The 22,163-nt window shown below is 42.2% G+C and overlaps 1 protein-coding gene across 1 annotated transcript in view; it reads left to right on the forward strand.

The window, feature by feature from the left end:
• The first annotated feature begins 487 nt into the window (after positions 1–487).
• The window catches only part of itgbl1 (integrin, beta-like 1), a 48,645-nt gene continuing 26,969 nt past the window's right edge, over positions 488–22,163 (forward strand). Inside the window, exons 1-6 of the mRNA XM_084084621.1 lie at positions 488–792; positions 3,522–3,721; positions 14,671–14,817; positions 16,213–16,335; positions 18,710–18,850; positions 21,804–21,944. Of these exons, the coding sequence (XP_083940747.1) occupies positions 701–792; positions 3,522–3,721; positions 14,671–14,817; positions 16,213–16,335; positions 18,710–18,850; positions 21,804–21,944 (844 nt within the window). The 5' untranslated portion in view covers positions 488–700. The remainder of the gene's footprint in view (positions 793–3,521; positions 3,722–14,670; positions 14,818–16,212; positions 16,336–18,709; positions 18,851–21,803; positions 21,945–22,163) is intronic.

Genomic DNA, 22,163 nt, shown 5'->3' on the forward strand with positions numbered 1-22,163 from the left:
CTGTACTGTACTGTATGTACTGTGCTGTACTAAGTTTATCCAACTAGTCCTATGGGATATCTCAGTACACAGCAGAATGTAGCCTCATATAACCTGGGTAAATTGCAATCTCTAAGAAATATCCATCAGTGTGACATCGGTGGGACAAACCGTCTCTTTTGTATCTGGTGTATGTGGGGATGACAGTATATTCAAAGCTCAATTTCTCTGATTTGCCATCCTCCTTTAAAATCCATCAGCCATCATCCATAATCCACATTAAAAGCAGCATTGGACAAATAAAAACACCATATTTCCAAATGGCAAAAAAGGAAGAAGAAATGAACATTTTAAAATGTATAAGCTTGACTGTTTCTAATTACATATCCAACTGGTGACTAAACTTTTCTTTTTGGCAGGTTTCCCGTCTCTAACTCCTGGAACTCAGTTTGAGAGTCAACTAATCAAAGGCACTTGTATGGAGAGGGCTGTTGGCCTCTGAAGCGTTTGAGCCAGTTCAGGCCAGCCCGCTGCTCTCTCTCTCTCTCTCTCTCTCTCTCTCTCTCTCTCTCTCTCTCTCTCTCTCTCTCTCTCTCTCTCTCTCCTTCTCTCCTTTTCTCTACCTTTCTTTCCTTCACTCCCTCTCCCTGTCTGTTTAGAGAGAGAAAATTGGGGGAATTCCTTCAAGCTACTTTACTTCAGGTTTGTGTGGGATTTAAACATGCACACGGAGGCTTTGGTGCAGTCCATGTTTGTTCCATTGCTTCTCATTCTACTCGCTGCTGTCGAGGACACTTTTTTACAGTCACCGAGGTGAGTTTTTCTACGTAGCTTTGTTGTTTCCTTGTTTGTTTTGGAGGACATCAGAGAGCGTAGAGTGGGAGGGAGAGAGGTGGAGGGTATTGCTGACAAGGGGGAAACTTTTTTGTTACTGAGGATTAAAATGTGGTTACAGCTTTAGCAGTGCCTATAGCATGCACTGTGCTGTGCAGTGTCTTCATGCATAATTAATTTATTGCCATTGAGGAGGTATACAAAATATACTTGTGATAGCGTTCTGGTTCCATTTGTACATTATGCATTCTTGTATAACAACTTACAAAAATGGTCAGAGTTCAAAATAAAACTAATGTCAAGTATATGCAGTAGAGCTTTGATTTGGTCCAATATCCATAAGCATGTCACAGTCTAAAAATGCACTAAGTTCCTTGTATAGAACAGACAAAATACTCTTTTGGCAGCATGTCAATTTAACACAGATATTGTACAAATGATCCCTTCTGGGTGGATGCAGATTATTTAGAAGTTTAGTTTTAGTTTGGGATGCTTCATCTGTCTTTGCATTGGCCTTTTACAGTGGAGCCCAGACCCTGCAGGGCTGTAAGTGTTACCATATGATGCAGGGTCTGTAAACCTGACTCAGTTGTGGGGGGTTGGGTGGGGGTTGGGTGGGGGTTGTGTGTGTGTGTGTGTGTGTGTGTGTGTGTGTGTGTGTGTGTGTGTGTGTGTGTGTGTGTGTGTGTGTGTGTGTGTGTGTGTGTGGGGGGGCTGGGTTGGGGGGAGGTTGGTAGTGTTTAGTCAAAGCAGGTGCATCATGCCTGTTAGTGGCTGCATTGCATGTGTTTTCCCTCTAATCTAGTGTTTATTGAACAATAGTGGTAAACCCACACATGCTGTGCCATTAATTGTGACAGCTTCTGCGAAGCTGGGTGAGTACACACTAGAATTCGCCGTGTTCATTTAACTCTCAGAGTGTATGTAACCAAATGAACCCATAAAGGTCCATTTGGTTACATTTGTATACACTCTCGGAGTTACAAATGGATATACAGTATTAACACTTTACCGTGTACACAGTTCTGCTTTTTCAGAAGCAGGGGAAAACCACCACTATGTTGTTTGATTACTAATTCTGTCGTCAAAAGTGTGTGAAAGTGAAATGTGCAGTAACTGAACATTCCCCCTGTGTAGTGGAACACATGCTGATTTAGGGAGCAACAGGAACACTTAAGATGTGTCAACACAGCAAAATCCTGTTTTGAGTGTTAATTTTACCCTGAAAGTGTAAAAATGGACCCTAGCACTCTGTATTTTGCTGCCTACTACTCCCAAACTGGAAAGCTGGACTGTAGAAGGAGAGGGAGAGAATAGAAAGGAATGTCAGAAAGCGACCAAATGAAACAAATCTCACTGAGAGCCCTTGGTGTAAAAACAAAGCTCCAGAACAGCTGTTTGGCTGTGCTCAAAGAAAGGTGGAGTCATTCGTGTGCTGTTTGATTTATTGCCATGATCCTTTTACCCTCCATTTTGTTGTGACCTAGGCCTAAACCTTTTCTTTTTCTTGATCTACTATCTAGTCCGTAGTCAATTATATCTAGTTTTGCTATATACATTAATAGTACCATCCCTTGTGTTTTTCTAAACAAAGTACAGAGCAGAATAATAAAAAAAAAAACGTGTCATTCTGTTTTGTTGAATGAGCACTTCTGTACTGTTCAAGGCTAACTTAGAAGAACACAACTCCTGAGGGGGTGCCACAGTGTAGGATTGTGTGTGTTTAGCCTTTTTATGCCCATATGTTATCTTGTACGCTCTTCTTTCAACGTGAATATTTAAGTAGAATATTGTCTTTTTCCCCCTTTTTTCTGCAATGTATTGTACTTGTGCTTTGAAGTGCTGCAGTAAAACATCAACACACTGGGTTATCCATTACAGAAGAAAAGCTGAAAGAAGAAGCTGCTCACGCCTTGCTTAAAATAGTATGAGAATGAATAGTGTGAGAGTTCATTAATTTCTGACATTGTTCTTCAGAGTTGAACTTTTTGGGAGATAACAGAAAGATTTACAGACCATGATGAAGTGAGCAGGGATGGATGAGAGAAAGAAGACAGAGAGAGGAAACAGACACAAAAATGTGGTTATGATTATCAGTTTACTCCCAGTCACTTTGTACCTAGATATACATTCCCCCCCCCCCCCCCCCCCCGCCACAAAAGAATGCAAGGAAACAGAGAGACTAGGGAACAGGCAAAGTATGTTCATATATAAACACAGACTTTACATGAGTTTGGTGGTACACTGGCTATCCTTTTGCCATGTATAATCTATTTCTGACAACGCAGAAACTCACCAACTGTAGATCATTTCAAAAAAATATATAGGCTCATTAGTCTTGACCATTTCTTCAGTTAGATCACTTGCTTTATAGTCTCTATCTTCTATCTTTATGCTTATCTTTGCCTTTATATTTGAGAAAGTATGTGTATGTTACAATTTGTAAATGTTTCTTAACACTGTCATTGTTCAGTGTAAGGCACTAAATCCCTCATACATGCAGACATACCTGGCAATAACATTCAGATTCGTCTGATTTGCACAACCCAACAACAAAACCGGCTACTCCCTGTGTCTGTTTGATTGCTTTAGAAATGGTATTAAGTATCTAATTGGACTAATTTTGCAGCAGATTTGTATACTATCCTGACCTCCTGAAGGCTTCCCCTTTGATTGGCCCTGGCTCACTCTGCTCTCTTCTCTCCCAGCCAGGGGGGCGGGTGTACACTCTCCTCTGATTCATCGCTAAGGCGCTGTCGGACACCTGATGGAAAAATCTGCAGCGGGAGGGGCGAGTGTGACTGTGGTTTCTGCATCTGCCAGGCCAAAGAGCCAGGGAAGTTCTACGGGCCACGCTGCGAGTGCCACGACTGGGTCTGTCCTACACATAATGGGAAAACCTGCAGTGGTGTGTACTATGATATGATGCTGCGTTAACGCTACCATATGTTTGTGTGTGATTAAAGGAGCGGGAGTTGTATCATCAAAATCACATTTGAATGCTCTTCTTTTTAATTGGCCCACTGTATGACATGAAGATTTGCAGTAAAAAGTTAAAATGCAGCAGCCAGCTGCACTGTGTGCAGGCGCATGGCTCTGCACCTTTCACCCCAAGTGGGTGTCATATCATCTGGCTATTAGTGAGCAGTCCTTGAGTGATGAAGCAGATTCTCAGGTTCTGGGGCCACAGCATGGAAGCTTGCTGATATTCCACTGCTTCCGGTGTGGCATGAATAATTCATCCTGGAGCCATTTTTTCTAACACCTTCCTGCCTTTGTTTAGGCTTTTAATGTTCTGCCTATTTGTTCCATTTATGAGGGCACCGTCATGAATTTCACAGATATCTAGTGGGTTTAACAAGGAACCGACAGGTGGTTTTGAAATAGCAGAGTATTTTGGTCTCGCCAATATTGCTCTTTATTTTCTACTGCTGAATCAGGGGGGTCATGTATTGTGTATTTTAGGGTAAATGTCACGTAGCTAGCACTTCAAAGAATTCCAGTTGTAACAGACAGCTGGTGCTTCACCTACATCACCAAGGCATTAGCTTTTGTCAGAAGGCATAGCTTTGAACTTGGCTGACATTTTACACAGGGAGATGTGCATCCTCGCCAATCCATAAAGTGATTCTGAGGAACACAATGCACCCTGAAAGTCTGCATCCTGACAATTTCTGCTATTGACAATGTTGCTCCTTCAACCACTGCTGTTATTCGCTGAGCCTCAAATGAAACATACCAAAGCAGAAAAAATAGAATCACAAGAAAAATGGAAATACATGTTTCTGTCTACTTGTTCAATTCCCTCCATATAGAAATGTGCCAGAGTTGCCCCTATTTTCATATAGTTGGAGACCCATCCGATGTGAATAATTATTGGATTTGTTTTTTATTCTATTCTATACATTTCTTTCTATTGCTAAAATCGGCCGCAAAATAGCGTTTAGGGACAGTGCCAGCTCCTTTATCCCTAATTCATGGATAATGGGCCGAAATTCACGGCTGGTGGGCAGTTGGCAGTGTATTATACTGGGTTCAATCAAAATTCTCTCCTCTTGTTTAAGAACTATCTTCATAATAGTTGTTGACTGTGTGTTGTTTTGCAGCGTTCTCATTCTGACTATTTATTGTTGAAAAGGGTGTTCCACAAGGTTCCACTTTGGGACAACTTCCTTTTTCTATTTTTATTACCTCAATACTGGCTTCATAACAACGAACTTGCAACTTTTTAGGCCTATAAACATTTGCTTTAGCAGCTGTTAAAACAGCTGTTTTCTAAATCAGGGGGTTGTCTGTCTGTCTGTCTTTGAAGTGAAAATTATTTTTTATCATTTTGTCTAAATTGACCAACTGGTTGTTTTTCTTAAAAAGGAAGACAGACTCCTCTGAGTTCTATTTTCCTTATGTTCATTAATAGACGCTGTGAGAGGAATGAAGCAGTTGCCCTCTTATGAGCCTATACTGTATTACACAATTGGCATGACTGTGTTAAGACACTAGCCTCCGTTTAGCCTCCTTTTTCCCATAATTTCTTTTATATTTTTGGTCGGCCGGTTGGCCAACCGGCCGATCACGTTGGACACCAATAGATGTTTTCATTTCACTTCAAAATTGAATCAATGAAAATGATTTATTACCAACAGGATAATTCAGGATACCCTGAAAAGATGTCAGATTTAATGTGTGCATGAGTGTTTGCATGTTTGTACCTGCATGTAGTATTTTATGTGCGTGCGTGTGTGTGTGTGTGTGTGTGTGTGTGTGTGTGTGTGTGTGTGTGTGTGTGTGTGTGTGTGTGTGTGTGTGTGTGTGTGTGTGTGTGTGTGTGTGTGTGTGTGTGTGTGTGTGTGTGTGTGTGTGTGTGTGTGTGTGTGTGCATGCTTCCATGCATGTGTGTGTGTTTGCATCCATGCTTGTGAGGACAAGGAGTGATTTATTTGGGCAGACAGGCTGGCTGCTCTCAGGAGCTCATTATGGTTCATCGGTCTGGGGAAAGAAGGCCCTGCTTCAGCCTGATAATGGGGTTTCACACACTGGTCCACACACTGCAAATGGAACCATGCAGCGGCATCAGGAGAGAGAGAGGGATGGGTCTTCACAACCTAGCACACACACATAAGCTCACTGTTTCAGGCACACACACACACACACACACACACACACACACACACACACACACACACACACACACACACACACACACACACACACACACACACACACACACACACACACACACACACACACACACACACACACACACACACACACACACACACACACACACACACACACACACACAAATACCCACCAAGTAACGCAACCATGCACATATACACACAAATACCCAACTCAATTGTACACACATGTACTGTATATGTACGCCCACCGTTTTTTTTTCAAAGCATATTGAGAAAAAGATAGAACAACATCTGTCTCCAGCTCAGCGGCACAAGCAGCATGCATGGTCCTCCAGCCAATTTTGGTCCCTATGGTTCCCTTATCTCTGCCTCTCACAAATGCCCACTGATAAGATCCTATGGATATTTTTCTTTAGGGGTATTAACTACATGTGTTTTCCATCATCCACAAACATTTGCTCAGCTTGCATTGAAGCTGTCATACCCTGCATGCTATCATCAGTGTAACATTCACATCCACTTGGTCAAAGTAATAATTTGAAACTAAATGCAATATTATTTGAGTCTATATGGTTATTCTGATGTTTTAATCCATGTAAACAAATCTACGGGGGAAATGTTCTTTGAACAGTTAGTATACATTTTTAAATAAACTGCAAAAATCACCTTTGTATTGTAGCCCTAATATACAGTATACAGTACAGTTTATTTTTCTGTCTGACAGCTCTGGATAGATGTATTTATGGGGATATAATCTTGATTAGAGAGATGTTACAAAATAATACATTACTAAAATGATAATGATGTAAACATAATGAAAGAAAAACACAAGGGGGGTATAGCTGGGCTAAGGGGGTATATTTGGGGCTAGCCTATTTTATATAAACTGGACTAGCCCAGAATATACCCCAGGATATAAAACAGGCTTAAGGCTGTTACAAAGCTAATAGAATATAAATCACAGTCAGCATGGTTGTGGACAGGAACTTTAACACCACCCAGACCGACATTCCTTCACTTGAGTATTTTACGTTTTTGTTTTTTTGTTTGTTTGATTTTTCTTCTTCTTCTTTTGCAATTATGTTGCAGTATGAGCGTAAGTAAAATAATAATAATAACTATTATTATTATTATTATTAGTGTAATAAAAATAATAATTATAGTAATAATTTGCACTTTAATGGTCCAAATGCCAGTATGGGGTTTTCATGAGTTTGGTAAGCATAACAATGTTATTTCTATTGGAGAGAGCTCTTGATTTCAATAATCTATCTAATAGGTCCCTTACTATTCCAGAAAACGCCACACAATTGTTTGGGAGCAATTATTTGCATTTGCTGCATGAAAGTTTTAGATACGTTAATTGTCTTGAGTTCCCATTGAGGCTTTGTAGATGGAATACTTTTTATTTAAATAGATTTAGAAGTGTTGTGCAGGGTCACCCACTGTCTCTGTACATGTTGCTCTCTTTGTAACACATCACATTATTGTGGCAGAACACTGCCATGCTGACCTGCCATAACATCTGTTCAGCAGCTGCAGAAAAACTACCTGTCACTGCACTCATTGGTTTGTTTTTGACTGTGAACTGTTTGTTAGCTTCTGTCCAGTCTCATCTCTGTGTGACCTGAAACATGACCTCAGACTAATGCTTTTCAAGTCTTTGAGAAGAACATTGAACATGGCTCATGTGGTTTGTTTTGAGGGATTGTTAAAACATGCAGTCCTTCTGTCGAAACAAACAGTTTTGTTCACTTTTTGCAGACAAGGCTCAACGTGGCAGTGTTTCCATCCTTGTTCTTTCTTTTTCCTTTCCTTAATTTGTGTCTTTCTCCTGCTCTCTGATTTAACTTCTCTTTCTGCGTTTTTCTCCTTTTCTCTCTCTCTTGCTCTTTCTCTCCCTTTCACTCTGTGTGTCTCTGTGGCTGTTTCTGTAAGGGCAAGTACACACTGTAGGACCTTAAAGTTGTCGGGGGGTCATCTGATCGTTAAGCATAACACACTGCAGGAGTTTATTCCTTGAAATCGGCTGTCATAATGTCGTTGTGGTCATCACAACACGATTGATCCCCGACAAGGGCTGACACACTGTAGGATAGTTCACTAGGATGCTATCTCCAGAGTCAGACCCAATACATACATTTTTGTTTATTCCAATTCATTTTAATCGAGGTATCCCGTGATATGCCTCTCCCCCCCCCCCCCTCCCTCTCTCTCTCTCTCTCTCTCTCTCTCTCTCTCTCTCTCTCTCTCTCTCTCTCTCTCTCTCTCGCACGGCAAGTGCGCTAATTCCGCTGTGACAGTTGCCATGTCCGCTTATTATAAGCGACTTTGGGATTATTTTTCTGTAAAGTTGCTTGAAAGTGTAGTTGCTTTTTTGGCCTTGTTTCCTAATGTTGTTTGAACCAGTTGTTCTCAAACATTTTCATGGCAAGGACCCCCAAATTAATATTTGTCCGCAGATGCGCAGACCTCCCCCTTCTGAAAATATGTTGTGCCATAGACCCCCATACAAGATCTGTGTGGATTTGGAAAATACTCCACAACCCCCCCCCCCCCCCCCCAATGTCTTCTTTAAAAATAGCCTATCTACAACGTGAGCTTGTAGATTGGCTATTTTCAAATATCCAATGTATTTGTAAATAGGTTTAAAGTGCTCAAGTGGCCTTTTCTTGGGCTTGTTTTCATAGACCTGGTTGCTTATTTCTCTCGCAACATCTGGCAACGCTGTTCAGATACAGCGTGTGTCACAGGCATGCTGCACTCACAGACACACACACACACACACACACACACACACACACACACACAGAGAGAGAGAGAGCTCTCGCTCTGTCTCTGTCTCTCTGTACAATTCCTCTAAAATAAACAGCCCACCAGGCTCGCTCACTTTCTCATTTAGTTTTATAATGTTAACTTAATACAGGACTGGAAGGTAATATTGTGGTAGGGACTGTTTGTTGTGGTCAGATCCAGCGACGCTCCCCTAGCCACGGTTGCTGTAATGTGCTCTCATTGGCTGCAGCGTGGATTTGCTCGCAGAATGGTCTCGGCTCCTTTCACACTGTATGATATTGTCTCTTGTCCTGTCCCAGACAGAGATGAATATCTAACAATTTAGATATCTGAAAAGCCGTCGCAGAGCGGAGAATCGCGGCCACATCGGGTCGCAGAGCCTTTCACACACACAGAGCATTTTCTCGCCGATCAAAGGCCGATCTGCGTCAGGTCGGGAGGTTTTGTCGGCGAGCGCCAAAAAATGTCGGCGACAGCAATATCGGACCTAATGTCTTGTAGTGTGTACCTGCCCTAACTCTCTCTTAGCCTTTCTCTTTTTCTGGGCTAATAAACAGAACCAAGTATTTCCCTCTGGTATGCCCAGAGAAGTTGCCGGCTAGCCGTTTTCTGTTATGGATGGTCTTTCCTATTGTCAGAACAGAAGCACCAAGTGAGGCCTAGGGCACTACAGGCTAGCATAGCTAGCAACTTGTAAGCCATTACTATTATAATATTGAGTAGCAGTCCAGCTGAACTTCCTGGCAAGTAATCATGTCACGTTTATTCTTCATTTGCATTTAATGACTCTTTATTCAGGCTCCTTATCTAAAAGATTCATTGTAGAGCTACTTTTATTGCGCACACAAAATGTTTGCTCAAGCAGGTCAATGGGTGTCTTTCTGTATCATCCGCCAAGCCACTGATGTGTTACGCGGCTGAGAGCCAAGTATGTCTCCAGCCTGGAACAATCTGTAACTTTATGACTGGGGGAGACTTTATCATATCAGTGTCCTTCCCTCGCTGTCTCAAAAGAGAGGTTGAAAGCAAGAGTGCACGTGCACGACAAATACAGTACACCCTTTCCTACCTGATGGATAGCTCTGCTGGAGCTCTGTCAAAGCACTTTTAATTGTGTGTTTGTCTGGCTCTCAGTTTTTCAAATCAATTCTCTCTCTCTCTCTCTCTCTCTCTCTCTCTCTCTCTCTCTCTCTCTCTCTCTCTCTCTCTCTGTCTCAGGCTGTGGATTTTTCAGTGCTTTGGTTCTGTTACTGGCTCAGCACCCGCAGCCTCCTCTGCTCCCTGCCAGAGCCAGAGGAGATCCCACCTCAGGGAGCTGTTATGTCAGAGGCACACAGGAAGTCAGTTTGGCCGATGCTGCTCCAAAATCTAAAGTCCTCTTGATGTGCTACAATATGACAGTATTACATAAGATGCTGCAGGTGCTTCCCAAATGGACTTGTTACGTCTGCTGATATCAGCTGAATAAGCTGGGCCAGCCTGCAAAAAAAATCACTAGTGGTGCAGACTGTACATTGAATCCTTGGTTGAATATTTATTATACAGTAAATATGAATTACTGACATTTTCTTGCTACATTTTCCCAAGTTGTTGATGTTAACAGTATCACGGTCACCCTCTGGGCTGCTGATCATGGAAACACAGTGGATTGCAATCCTTGAGCTATTTCAGCCAATTATGTCGTTCCTTCGCCTAGATGTTGTTTTTCTTTTCCTTTTTTCTTTCAAGTGCATGTTTTGATGTGCAATAATTCAGATGTTCTGAGCTCTCCTAGGCAGTATGCCTGTGTGGTGAGTCACCTAATAGTTCCAGTGTGGGCTACAAAGAGAGAAAGGCACTTGAATCTGGTCAGGTCTACCAATCAAAGGCATTCTTGATTGGAGTCCATTATACGCCTCCGGAAGACGTCATCTTCAAGGAACTATATTTTATTTATTTATTCTTGTCGCATGTCAAGATACTAAGAATGGTGTGAGTCATGTTCCCCAGAGTTATTAGTGAGGTCAGTCTGCAGCCTCATAAGTCAAGTGTAGGCACAGATGTCGTCTATTTAATCTTTGTTGTGCATACCCGTGAGGATGATGGCAGGACTCTCCTTTGTTCTGGGGCTTGTGCACACAGAGAATGAGTTATTACCTGAGACAGGTGTCTTCTAGCTGGCTCCCACAGAACATGAGCTGACGTGCTGTCGTTTCACGCTTCGGAACCCACAGGGAGAGGCAAGCAATGAGGAAATAATTACTCACTGAAATGAGTACCTTGTTATGTGGAGAATATGATCTCAACAAACTGAATGGGGAAATGTCATCTGGATAGCAAATGTCAGGTGCAAGACATAAATAAGCACACAGACAATCTCAGGTGGCTTTTATTTACTATGTTTGCAGATGGGCTGCGTATAATTTGCGTATGTTTTGCATTAGAAGTTTGTTCTACTGGAAATTACTCATAGCTGTCGAGAGATTGCCATTAGTAATATAATGTGTTGCTTAGTGAGTTGGGATCTGTATACCCATAAGCTTCACTGTACAGTACCTATCTAACAAGAACACCCAATCATGGAGAACAATCTCATTATGAACTGTTTAAATCTTGGGTTTGTGCATCATTCAAGCAAGTAATGAATCAAGATTGCATTGTTATTATTCTGTCCCTAACCAACCTATTTCCTTATTTACCTCCATCCGAATGCACTGTTTATCACTGAGTGGGGGGTGTTGTGTGCGGATTTGTAAACGTGAAATTAGCCAGCCGCATGACTCACCCACCACCTTCTCCCCATCAACACGTTATCCCAGCAACGCTGCATCACCTATTATTACTGCCATAGCTGCTGGCACTGATTTACCCTCTCTCTGACCCTCCATTGGCTATATCTGGGTGCTAGTAGAGACTGGATTGGCTAGGCGCAGCTGTCCGTCACAGCAGCGTGGCTCAGACACCCCCAGGGCAGTGGTGAATTACTGCCCAGGAAGCACATGCCATAGATAAACTGTGGACAGACAGACAGCCTCCCACACATACATAAACTTTCGCCCACCCGATAAGGAGGGACCCAATTTATATGTCAGAATGATTGTCAAGCTGAGATTAATGGATGCCAGTGAGTGGCTGCGACTTTGTAATATCCTGTTGAATTAAGTCGGGAGGGTTGAGAAATCAAATTTGAGATTTATAGGTCTACTGTATCTTGTACTTGCATCTAGGAGTGCCAGGTAATACCAAGGAAATGCGTCAAAAATGTTTTTAAATGTTTTTTCAATGCACAGAAGCAGATAATGAAATAATTTGATTTATGCAGAGGTTCTCTTGTCATTGAGTATCACTGTGACTTTGTGCCTGGTGTCTATTTTAAAGTTATTTCCACTGAACATGCCATTCTGTAAGTAGTTGACAATGAAGCATGACAAATATAATAGATCATTTCTATTAACAAAATCTTTCTCTGTACCCCTGATGTGATTTGCTCTGTTGACTGGAACCCCACTCCCAGCCTTATTTTTAGCTGTGCATGACTGTTGAAGGTTATTCAAACGGAAGCCATCTTTCTGAGGTGTTCCCTAATGTGCTGACAGCTGTGATGACAGCTTCAACACACCGACCGCTGAATGCAGATGAGAATACAGTCATAATGCAGGCAGCTAGCAACAGACCTCAGTGTATACCCCTGCATTTACTTGACTGGTGTTCTGTAACTATTTATACAGTATGGCAATATAGTAGCACTAAAAGAGAATTCTTATGTGTTTGACTTAATGATGTTATATTTCTAGAAACGTTCCACGATGGGTACAGCATATAAATATATTGTGTGTGTGTGTGTGTGTGTGTGTGTGTGTGTGTGTGTGTGTGTGTGTGTGTGTGTGTGTGTGTGTGTGTGTGTGTGTGTGTGTGTGTGTGTGTGTGTGTGTGTGTGTGTGTGTGTGTGTGTACGTGCACGCGTGCCTGCGTGTGTGCGTGCGTGTGTTTATTATCCAGACAGCAGAGTTCACCGATAGCTCCTCACCACAGCTTCTTATAGAGTTTACAACATTACAGCAATATAGAGGTTTGATTTCTGCTGTATTTGTTTTAATCTGTTTATATTTTTCAGTGTGTGTGTGCGCGCGCTTGTGCGTGTGTGTATTTTCCCTCGCAATGTCCCTTTGGTGTTGATTTCACTGGAACGATGCACAGCATCGTTTTACCTCAACCTGCTGCTGAGACACGCACTCCCGGGACGTATCGATAATGATCATGAGAGTGGGACTATACCCGGGCTATTGTTAGGGACTGATGGATAGCCCTTGAAGAGGACATCACATTTACATGATGAACGAGACAGAGGCATGATTGAGTGTGACACACAAGGCCCCTTGCGGCAGAACGCAACGGGGCCAACATTTATAATAAGTTGTCAACAGCTTTCATTTGTATCGCATGATTTTGCCACTGCATTTCATATTTCACAATTAATGCTCACTTCCACCATTAGAATGCTGAGAAATAGTATAGCTGACACTGTACGTGTTCTCTCTGCTGAAGAAAGCTCTGCATTTTTGAACTATGTGATTACAAAATATTATATCTTTTTGCATTTACAGTAATGACAGCTATGGACTAATAGGTACTCTGTGTCTGTATAGTATACTATATCTTATACAGTATTTATTGCCGTGTGTACACGGGTGTATGCACAAGCGTGTGAGAGAAATGGACAGGCAGAGAGAGAGAGAGAGAGAGAGAGAGAGAGAGAGAGAGAGAGAGAGAGAGAGAGAGAGAGAGAGAGAGAGAGAGAGAGAGAGAGAGAGAGGCATTTTGTAGTTGTCCATCAATCATCTGAGCAAAGGTGAAAGACACAGTGGAACCTATTACCCTGGCCTGTTTTCAACTGTTACACAAGCTGTTATGTAGGTCTGGCCTCATAGAAAACCTTGGCGTAGACATCAGAGCCTCCGTAAGAATGTGCTAGCCTATAAAACACTGTGCCTTCATACTTTGTTTAAAAAAATAAAATGTAAGATGAGTGAAGTTAAATGAAGGTGAACATGATGCCGTGGATCTCCATATATGGGCATAATCTCACATAGACAGACAAGAAACTTGAACTGTATAGACCATATTCACACAGCGGCCATTTTGCTATAAAGTTAATGAAATGTCACACTGTTGGGGTGGCATTTATTCAATGCAAAATGCAAAATGGCCACTGTGTGAATATAGTCAAAATTGTACTATCATACATAAACATACAATTTGCACGGTGTGGGTCTGAAAGAGGGTCTGTCTGTCTGTCCTTCTGTCAGTGTGTCTGTCTGGAGCTAACGTTGCAAACCACTGGACAGATCAGTGCCAATGTTTTGCGAATTAGAATCCGACTATTAGACTAATTGCTGTTCACAAATCTTCTAAATCTTTCTTTTGAAATATTCAACTTTTTTTTTATGAAGGCAATGTGGCAATGTGGATTGGCCAAATTTGGCCACAGATTACCTCATTGGCTAGACTCATTGAGAGCCATGCCACCTACAGTATAAGGAAGTGAAGTGGGGTCAAATCGGGATGAAAGCTTGCCCAAATATTGAGTCATACTTCATAGATGTGTCATAAGTAAAGTAAAGTAAAGTAAAGTAAAGTAAAGTAAAGTAAAGTAAAGTAAAGTAAAGTAAAGTAAAGTAAAGTAACATGGCATTAGTACCAGCAGTATGGCATGTATGACATGCCATACTGCTGGTATGGTCCGTTAAATCCACTTACTGTAGCTCAATGGTTTATTGTGTGTATTACAAGGCAGTTGGCGGCTCTAACTTTCGCTACACAACTTGTGTATTTTGTGCAGGACCATAATACTGTATATCCAGCTTGATGTACTACTCAGTTTGCACTCTCTGCATGAGATACTGTATACAGTATGTAATGTATGTATTCATTTTCCTTGTAGACCGTGGCTACTGTGACTGCGGGACATGTGAATGTGATGAGGGCTGGCATGGAGAATCCTGCCAGTTTCAGGAGGAGTGTAACTTATCCAACAAGAAGAGCAAAGAGCTCTGCAGGAACCCACAGGGAGTGGTCTGCTCCAATGGAGGTACCAGGACCACACACAAACACATACACAAAAGCAGAAGCACACATGCACGATTGCATGTGCATACACAAACGCCTACACCCATTTCTACATGGGCATACACCTCAGGGAACTTTGATTTGATTCAAACCTTCACTAACTTATTTATATACAAAATACACTCATACAACATACATATACTCACACCTTTTATTACTTACAGCTGCTGACCCACATAAACCTGCACTTATCTCATGGGGGATAGTTAAGGATAATTTAATCTCACTCACCATCATTATATAAAATATGTTTATTTTGCACATTAACACATTCATGCATGAAGGAGCTTCAAACGCATCAAGGGGAAGATTGAAGGCTTGAGTTAACATTATTGTACTGTAAGTACTGTAAGTAGGGATCATTGAAATTCAGTCTTTAATCTAACCAGCCAGAGTGTTTTGGTATTTTTTTTATTTTGTTTTGTTTCTTTGGATGCACATGGTGTCAGTCCCCAGTTTGCATATTCATGTCTGTGGACACATGTGGTTAAGCAGTGGCAGACTGAAGACACACACACACACACACACACACACACACACACACACACACACACACACACACACACACACACACACACACACACACACACACACACCGTGAGATGATGTCTGGGTTAAGGTAGTTTTCCTAATGCTGACAACCCCATACCCACCTGGGCTTAACCTCACAACTGGCCCACCATACCTGCAGCGAAATAGAGGATGAGATCAGTGTATTATTTGCTTGTGTGTGTGTGTGTGTGTGTGTGTGTGTGTGTGTGTGTGTGTGTGCGTGCGTGCGTGCGTGCGTGCGTGCGTGCGTGCGTGCGTGCGTGTGCTTGCGTGTGCTTGCGTGTAGCATCTTACAGCGTCTGCATGTGTGTGTGTGGCCTGTTCAATTGCACACGGATGCTAATTTATTCACAGCAGTTGTCATCCAGCCTTCCAGCCCTAAAGCTTATCGCTAGCTCAAAAACTACACACACAAAGCATGCAAGTGCGCACACACACACACACACACACACACACACACACACACACACACACACACACACACACACACACACACACACACACACACACACACACACACACACACATCCATCACCACCACCACTGCTACTTCCAACATTCATAAACCAGGCTTGAATTCCTGTCACACAGATACACAGACGCAGTCTCCAATGCACATCTGCAAACCAGCTGGGTTCTTGGCCCTGAAGTCAATTGCATTAACACATGCATTGCACGCATGCACACAGGCAGGCATGCACACAAATACACATACAACCGCACTTACAAATACACAACCTGCAACCATACCTCTTTATTAAACAAATGTGCACTCATATTTGGTTTTATTTTTTGTCCATGATAGGCACCTGTCATTGCGGCAGCTGCTTGTGTGACGACCCGGATGGCAAGGGCCTGGTGACGGGACGCTTCTGTGAGTGTGATGACAGCGAGTGTCTGGATGAGGACACAGGCGAGGTGTGTGGAGGTATGCCCCATGGCTCTTAATCTCTGGCCCTCACTTTTTCTCCCCCCCCCCAAACACAAAAGAGACCCGAAAGAAGTGTCCATGTTTCATACTTTTCTGTCTGGGTAGAAGGAAAAACAAATGCTTCTTTGCCTTGCAATCACTGTTGTGACAGCGTGATATTTTATTACATTGAACCGTATCCATTATGAGGTTGTGCTACTGCTTAAACATGAGCCTTGGGATCACTTTAGGCAATTTATTATTGTCTTGTTTGTAACTATCACTCACACACAGCCCTTGCTGTGTTTTTTTTTACCTGTTGATTTTCACCTATAAAGACAGTCATCCATCATCGGCTGCATGCTAAATCAAAGGACACAGAATTGCCCCTTACACAATTTGAAACACGTTCTCTTAAGAAAAGCTCCCAGGCCCCATATGTTCTATAAAGGTTAATTGGAAGTTAATTGTACTATGACCTGTCGTCAATGCTGCACCTCACAGTTTTAGCTACTCCTCCCTGTGTTCCCTCAGGTTTGCCAGCTCCTGCTTGTCAATGTTAATTAGCCATTCAGTAATTTCATTTTGAAAAACACATTATGGCCTCTCCCCATTAGGAGGAATTGTGAGGAACAAAGTCATTAGAATCTGTCCAAGTATTCAAAGCGGCCATGCTGAATGGGCCTCTATTAACTACGATACAATTAAATTCAAGAAGGAAACAGATTTTTGAAAAGTGGACAGAGGCTATTTTTTATGTGAGCCCTGTTACATTAACTTTTGATTCTTGCTAATTTCTAAACCAACAAACACACTGTAAAACGTTATGCAAGGTAGTGTGGGAAACATTTAGGCAGCAATTAGCATTATCCTTTCAAATGGTATGCTTCTGAATTGCTGCTCTGCCTTCAGAGTAAAGTTGGGTGTCTACTGTAGTAGTGACAACTCTGCCTCAACTATCAGTCATAGCCAAAAAACAAGACATAGATCTCCTATAGTCTGTTACGTTACATTGTTGCACATGTTACATTCATATGAAATGTATACATATATTCATATTCTTTTTTTTATTCCATTTTATGACCAAAATAAAACTATTACTATTACTACTATTGTTACACAAAATATGTTACAGTACACATGTTACAGCAGCTCCACAGTGAGTGACTAGAAGATTCTAAATTTCAGGTGAAAGAGAAATTTAAACACAGAATCTAAGATAAATGTATATATACGATGTTGATTCTCTTGTTCTTTGGAAATACTAGTAGTACAATTTTACTTGCAGTGATGGAAGAAGTACTCACATGTTTTACTTAAGTAAAAGTATCAATACTGCAATGTGGATAGACTCTGTTACAAGTAGAAGTCCTGTCTTCAAAATGTGCTTGAGTAAAAGTACAAAAGTATCATCATCAAAATATACTTAAGTTGTATTCACAAATGTATTATTATTATTCTTTTTAAATAGCCGATCTACAAGCTCACAATGCGTCACATCGTATGGCATTGTGAGCTGTAGATCTGCTATTTTCAAATGGCCGAATTATATATAGGGCTGTAGTGGTTAGTGTGTTTGTAATAATAATCAAAATGCTGTACTTGAGTAGTGAGTACATGTACTTAGTTACTTTACACCACTGTTTACTTGATTGATGGAGACGAGGTTGAGGTCATGGAGGAGCACAAGGACTCATTATAGACAATATGCTCTATGGGACCAATGTTCCGAAGCCATCAAGCAACAGTAATTCATTTAGTTTCTCAAGGAATTCTATTGTTTTAAAGTGGACCGTGCCATTATGTTTTATTATTCCACAAGACATCTGTTGAGAGTATTCTGTCCTGATCTGCTAGTTTGGAAATGCCAAAGTGACATGAAAATATTCTGGGGTAAAATTGTCATGCCATGCATGTACCATAACCCAATCTTGAAAGAGCAAAGGTGAGCAACTAACTGACGTAGATTGATATGCCCGTAGTAGGTTATAGAATCAGTTCCACATTCATCCCCTCAGCCATTACTCACCTTAACAAGGAGGCAAAAATTGCTATAGGAATGTTATTATGTTTTTGACGATCAATTGTAATTCATGTGTCTATGTAGTTGTCATCTTAACGTGTAATGCTGGGTTATGTATTTTAGAAGGTTGCAAAACAAACACCATTTAAGGACATTAAAATGTCTCTGCAATTGTTTCTATTGTGCTCGCAGTACGATATTATGTTATTGCAAGGAAAAAAATATTTTTTTGACCCCTGTGTATTTCTTTTACACTTTATACAAATTGATATAATTGAGTGAGTCACTGTATCAATACTGTAGGTAGAATGGTGTGCTTCGAGTGGTGACATCATACGGTGTTTGTGAATTATTCCATTCTGCTTCCAGGCCATGGACAATGTTACTGTGGAAACTGTTACTGCGCCGCCGGTTGGCATGGAGACAAATGTGAATTCCAGTGCGACATCAGCCCATGGGAGAGCAAGCGGAGATGCACGTCTCCAGATGGCAAGATCTGCAGCAATAGAGGTCTGGTTCCAGAGGGAAAGATAAAGACACACAGACACAGAGGGAGGGAGAAAGTGTACCGGATGGGGCATGCCCATAGATTTATATCCAATATAGCCTGTGAGAGGAAACTGGTATGAATATGTAATCTATATTGTGCTCTGCAATTCAATTATGGCAATGTCCGTGATATCAACGCCCACATCTGTTGCTGTCGTTTTAATTGGTGAGATAGTGCCGTCTGTGTTTTCCCTTCCAAGCATAGCTGGGGGCATTACAACGTGACAATGTGCATGTACTGTAGGATGACAAGAATCCATGTTTGGTATTTTTCTTAAACTATTACTGCTTCCCAGAGTGAACGGAGAAAGAAAGTGAGAGAGAAAGCGAGAGGGAAAGCGAGAGAGAAAGAGGCAGTGGGAGAAGACAGAGAAAAGACAAATGGGAAATAAATCCCTTCATTGTGTAAATTTCACTGAAATTCATCAGAGGTGGGGAGACAGGCGGACAGAGATAATAAAAAAAAAGTCACAGTAACCTAGCAGAAATCATCCCAGGAGGCTTTAGAACAGCTCTCAAATTAATTACTGTGGGGCAGCTGAAATCTGAATAAGTGCTTCATGGACTGAGCCCCATCTCCCAGCTGAGTTTCTCATTTGTGGTCAACAACTGTCAACTGCATTTTCTTTCTCACTTTAGTTTTGCTCAGTCTCCATGATGGAGCTTTCTCCACACACGGTAGGTTTGTGACAGACAAAATGACCAGAAAATGAACATCCATGTTCATTTTCAAAATGAACATAATCTCTTTAGTTAATTGAGAAATACTAGACCAGTGCCGGTGCAGGCCATCCTGGTTATGCAATGCCTGTTGCCAGAGTACCCGTTGTATCTGTCTGCTGTCTCTGTCGCTTTTATGCCCATAATGGAGATCTCTGTATCTATCCGTCTGCCTGTGTAAATTTTATGCCCATATATGGAGATCTTTGTATCTGTCTGTCTTTGTCCCTTTTATGCCCATATATGGAGTTCCGTGTCAGCCATGCCCAAATATGAAGTCCACGCCAGTGTATGACGTCAGTACTATGACTTCATATTGATAACATCAGGGTACTCCATACGGTATGGGGATTTGCAGATGTATCGATATTTTGGGGACAATCACTGATTCAAATTTGGTTGTTCCAAATTAAGAGTGAGAAGTCTCGACCGAGAGACTTCCCACTCTTAATCTCCACTCGGTGCAGAGTAAGTCTAGCGGTCGAGCGGTTGTCGAGATACAAGGGAGAAAAATACTCACAGGCACACTCGCAGACATTTGGTACATACTATATATATAGAAGATTTCTCAAACTTTCCTGCCATAGCTTAATCTTTTTTTTGGTAGGGGGGGTTAAACTTCAATGGTAGCGTGACATGAAACTATAATCTTCTTTTTTCAAATCCTTCAAAAGAACAGCCATGATAAGAATTGCAGAGCGGCCTCAATAGAGGACTCAACTACGCATGCTGATGTCTTTGCATCATCTCATAGAACTGCAAGGCATTATGTGCTATAAGCCTGCAAAGTGCCTGTGTTGTCTTTCCCTCGGCTTGCCCTACCATTGTCCCCCATCTGTAGCTCGCACTCTGAAATGTGTGTGATTTGACTGACAGTTCTAGATGACTCCCTCGTACTCCCCCCCACCAGCTCTCTGTTCAGCTCATATCTTTGCTCCAGCTAATAATACGCTCTAAATTGGCACACCATCAAGATTCCAACAAGCAAGCCATGCTCCAGGCATATACCTAATGCATTCATATGAGATAAAAAATCATTTGAAAAAATACATCAAGAAAGAGAGGTTTCCGCATAACACCGTGTGGCAAGAATGACAGCTCAATCACAGGCTTTCCAAGGGCTTGCCTCTGACAAAAGTGAACACAATGGATGCACGGCTTGGTATTCTCTAATGACGGCCCCTTTTTATAGAAGCGTCTGAACAGTAGCTGGTACAGAGGTGCTGCGCTCTGCTCAGAGGAGCGGGCATGACATTGCCAGCGGACATGAAAAAGCAGGGCTCTATAAATCCGGGGCTCCAGGGTTGTGAGGTACTGTAGGGAGGGAGACGGGACCCAGAAGCCAGGGGCCAGGTCTGCCGCACACCAGCTCCAGCCAAGAGGCTTGCCAGCTGGCCCAACTCACCCCCAGGGTTCCCCCCTTGCTCTGTCACTGCTGATAAGAGAAAATGGGATTTCCACTGGCTGCTGCTCAGCTGGTGCCCTGGCTTAGTCTCGATAGGAAGAGAAAGAGCCAGAGGCACAGATGGAGAGGGAGAGAGCAAGACATACATACAGACAGACAGACAGACATACAGACAGACAGACAGACAGACAGACAGACAGACAGACAGACAGACTAGCTGACAGGCATTAAATAAACGGACCGACAGGCCGTGAGGAAAGACAGAGACAGTGCAACTTGTGTCCCCCCCCCCCCTTCTTTTTTAGCTTCTGGGAACTCAGATTACATCCTTCTAGTTCTTTCAGCCATCATTGTGTGGTTCAGGCCAAGGAGTCAGAGCTCTTGGGGGTCGGGGTGTCTGCCTCTCTACCATCCATGCCTCCTTTCCAATTAAGTTTCTCTTCCGCTAACTGTCTCAGAGTGCTCCTAATCCTCAAACTCAACAGGCCATGCTACCACGGCTCTTGTCTTTTCAAGAAGGGTTTTATAGATGATGATTGCGACTTAGCTTTTTACATAATGCACAATCCTTTATTTTTGGTCTGTGCTGAGGCATAAATAATCCATACATTTGGAAAATTAAACCAATGTGTTTGTGTGTGTGCGTGTGCGTGTGCGCGCGTGTGTGTGTGTGTGTGTGTGTGTGTGTGTGTGTGTGTGTGTGTGTGTGCATGCATATGTGTGTGTGTGTGTGTGTGTGTGTGTGTGTGTGTGTGTGTGTGTGTGCATGCATATGTTAACCTTGTATAGGGACCTGTGTGTGTGGGGAGTGTACATGCTACGACGTAGACCCCTCCGGAGACTGGGGCGATATTCACGGAGACACCTGCGAGTGCGACGAGAGAAGCTGTCACGCAACTTACGACCGATACACGGATGACTTCTGCTCAGGTCAGTGCCCTGATGGCTCTGTAGCAGGAAAACCTAAAAGTGGAATGCGTGCACTCGTCTCTAACGACAATCAGTTGCAAGAATACATGTGACAAATATCAACATGTAACAGCTCTCTGCAGGTCCTCCTTAGAGGGTATATGGCAGCTGACCAATCAGCGTAAGCTAAAGCCATACCATGCTCAATGATACAAACACGGTTGGTGCAGATAGATGGTC

The sequence above is a fragment of the Gymnoscopelus microlampas genome (assembly GCF_963454915.1).
Source record: "Gymnoscopelus microlampas genome assembly, chromosome: 17".
NCBI lineage: Eukaryota > Metazoa > Chordata > Actinopteri > Myctophiformes > Myctophidae > Gymnoscopelus > Gymnoscopelus microlampas.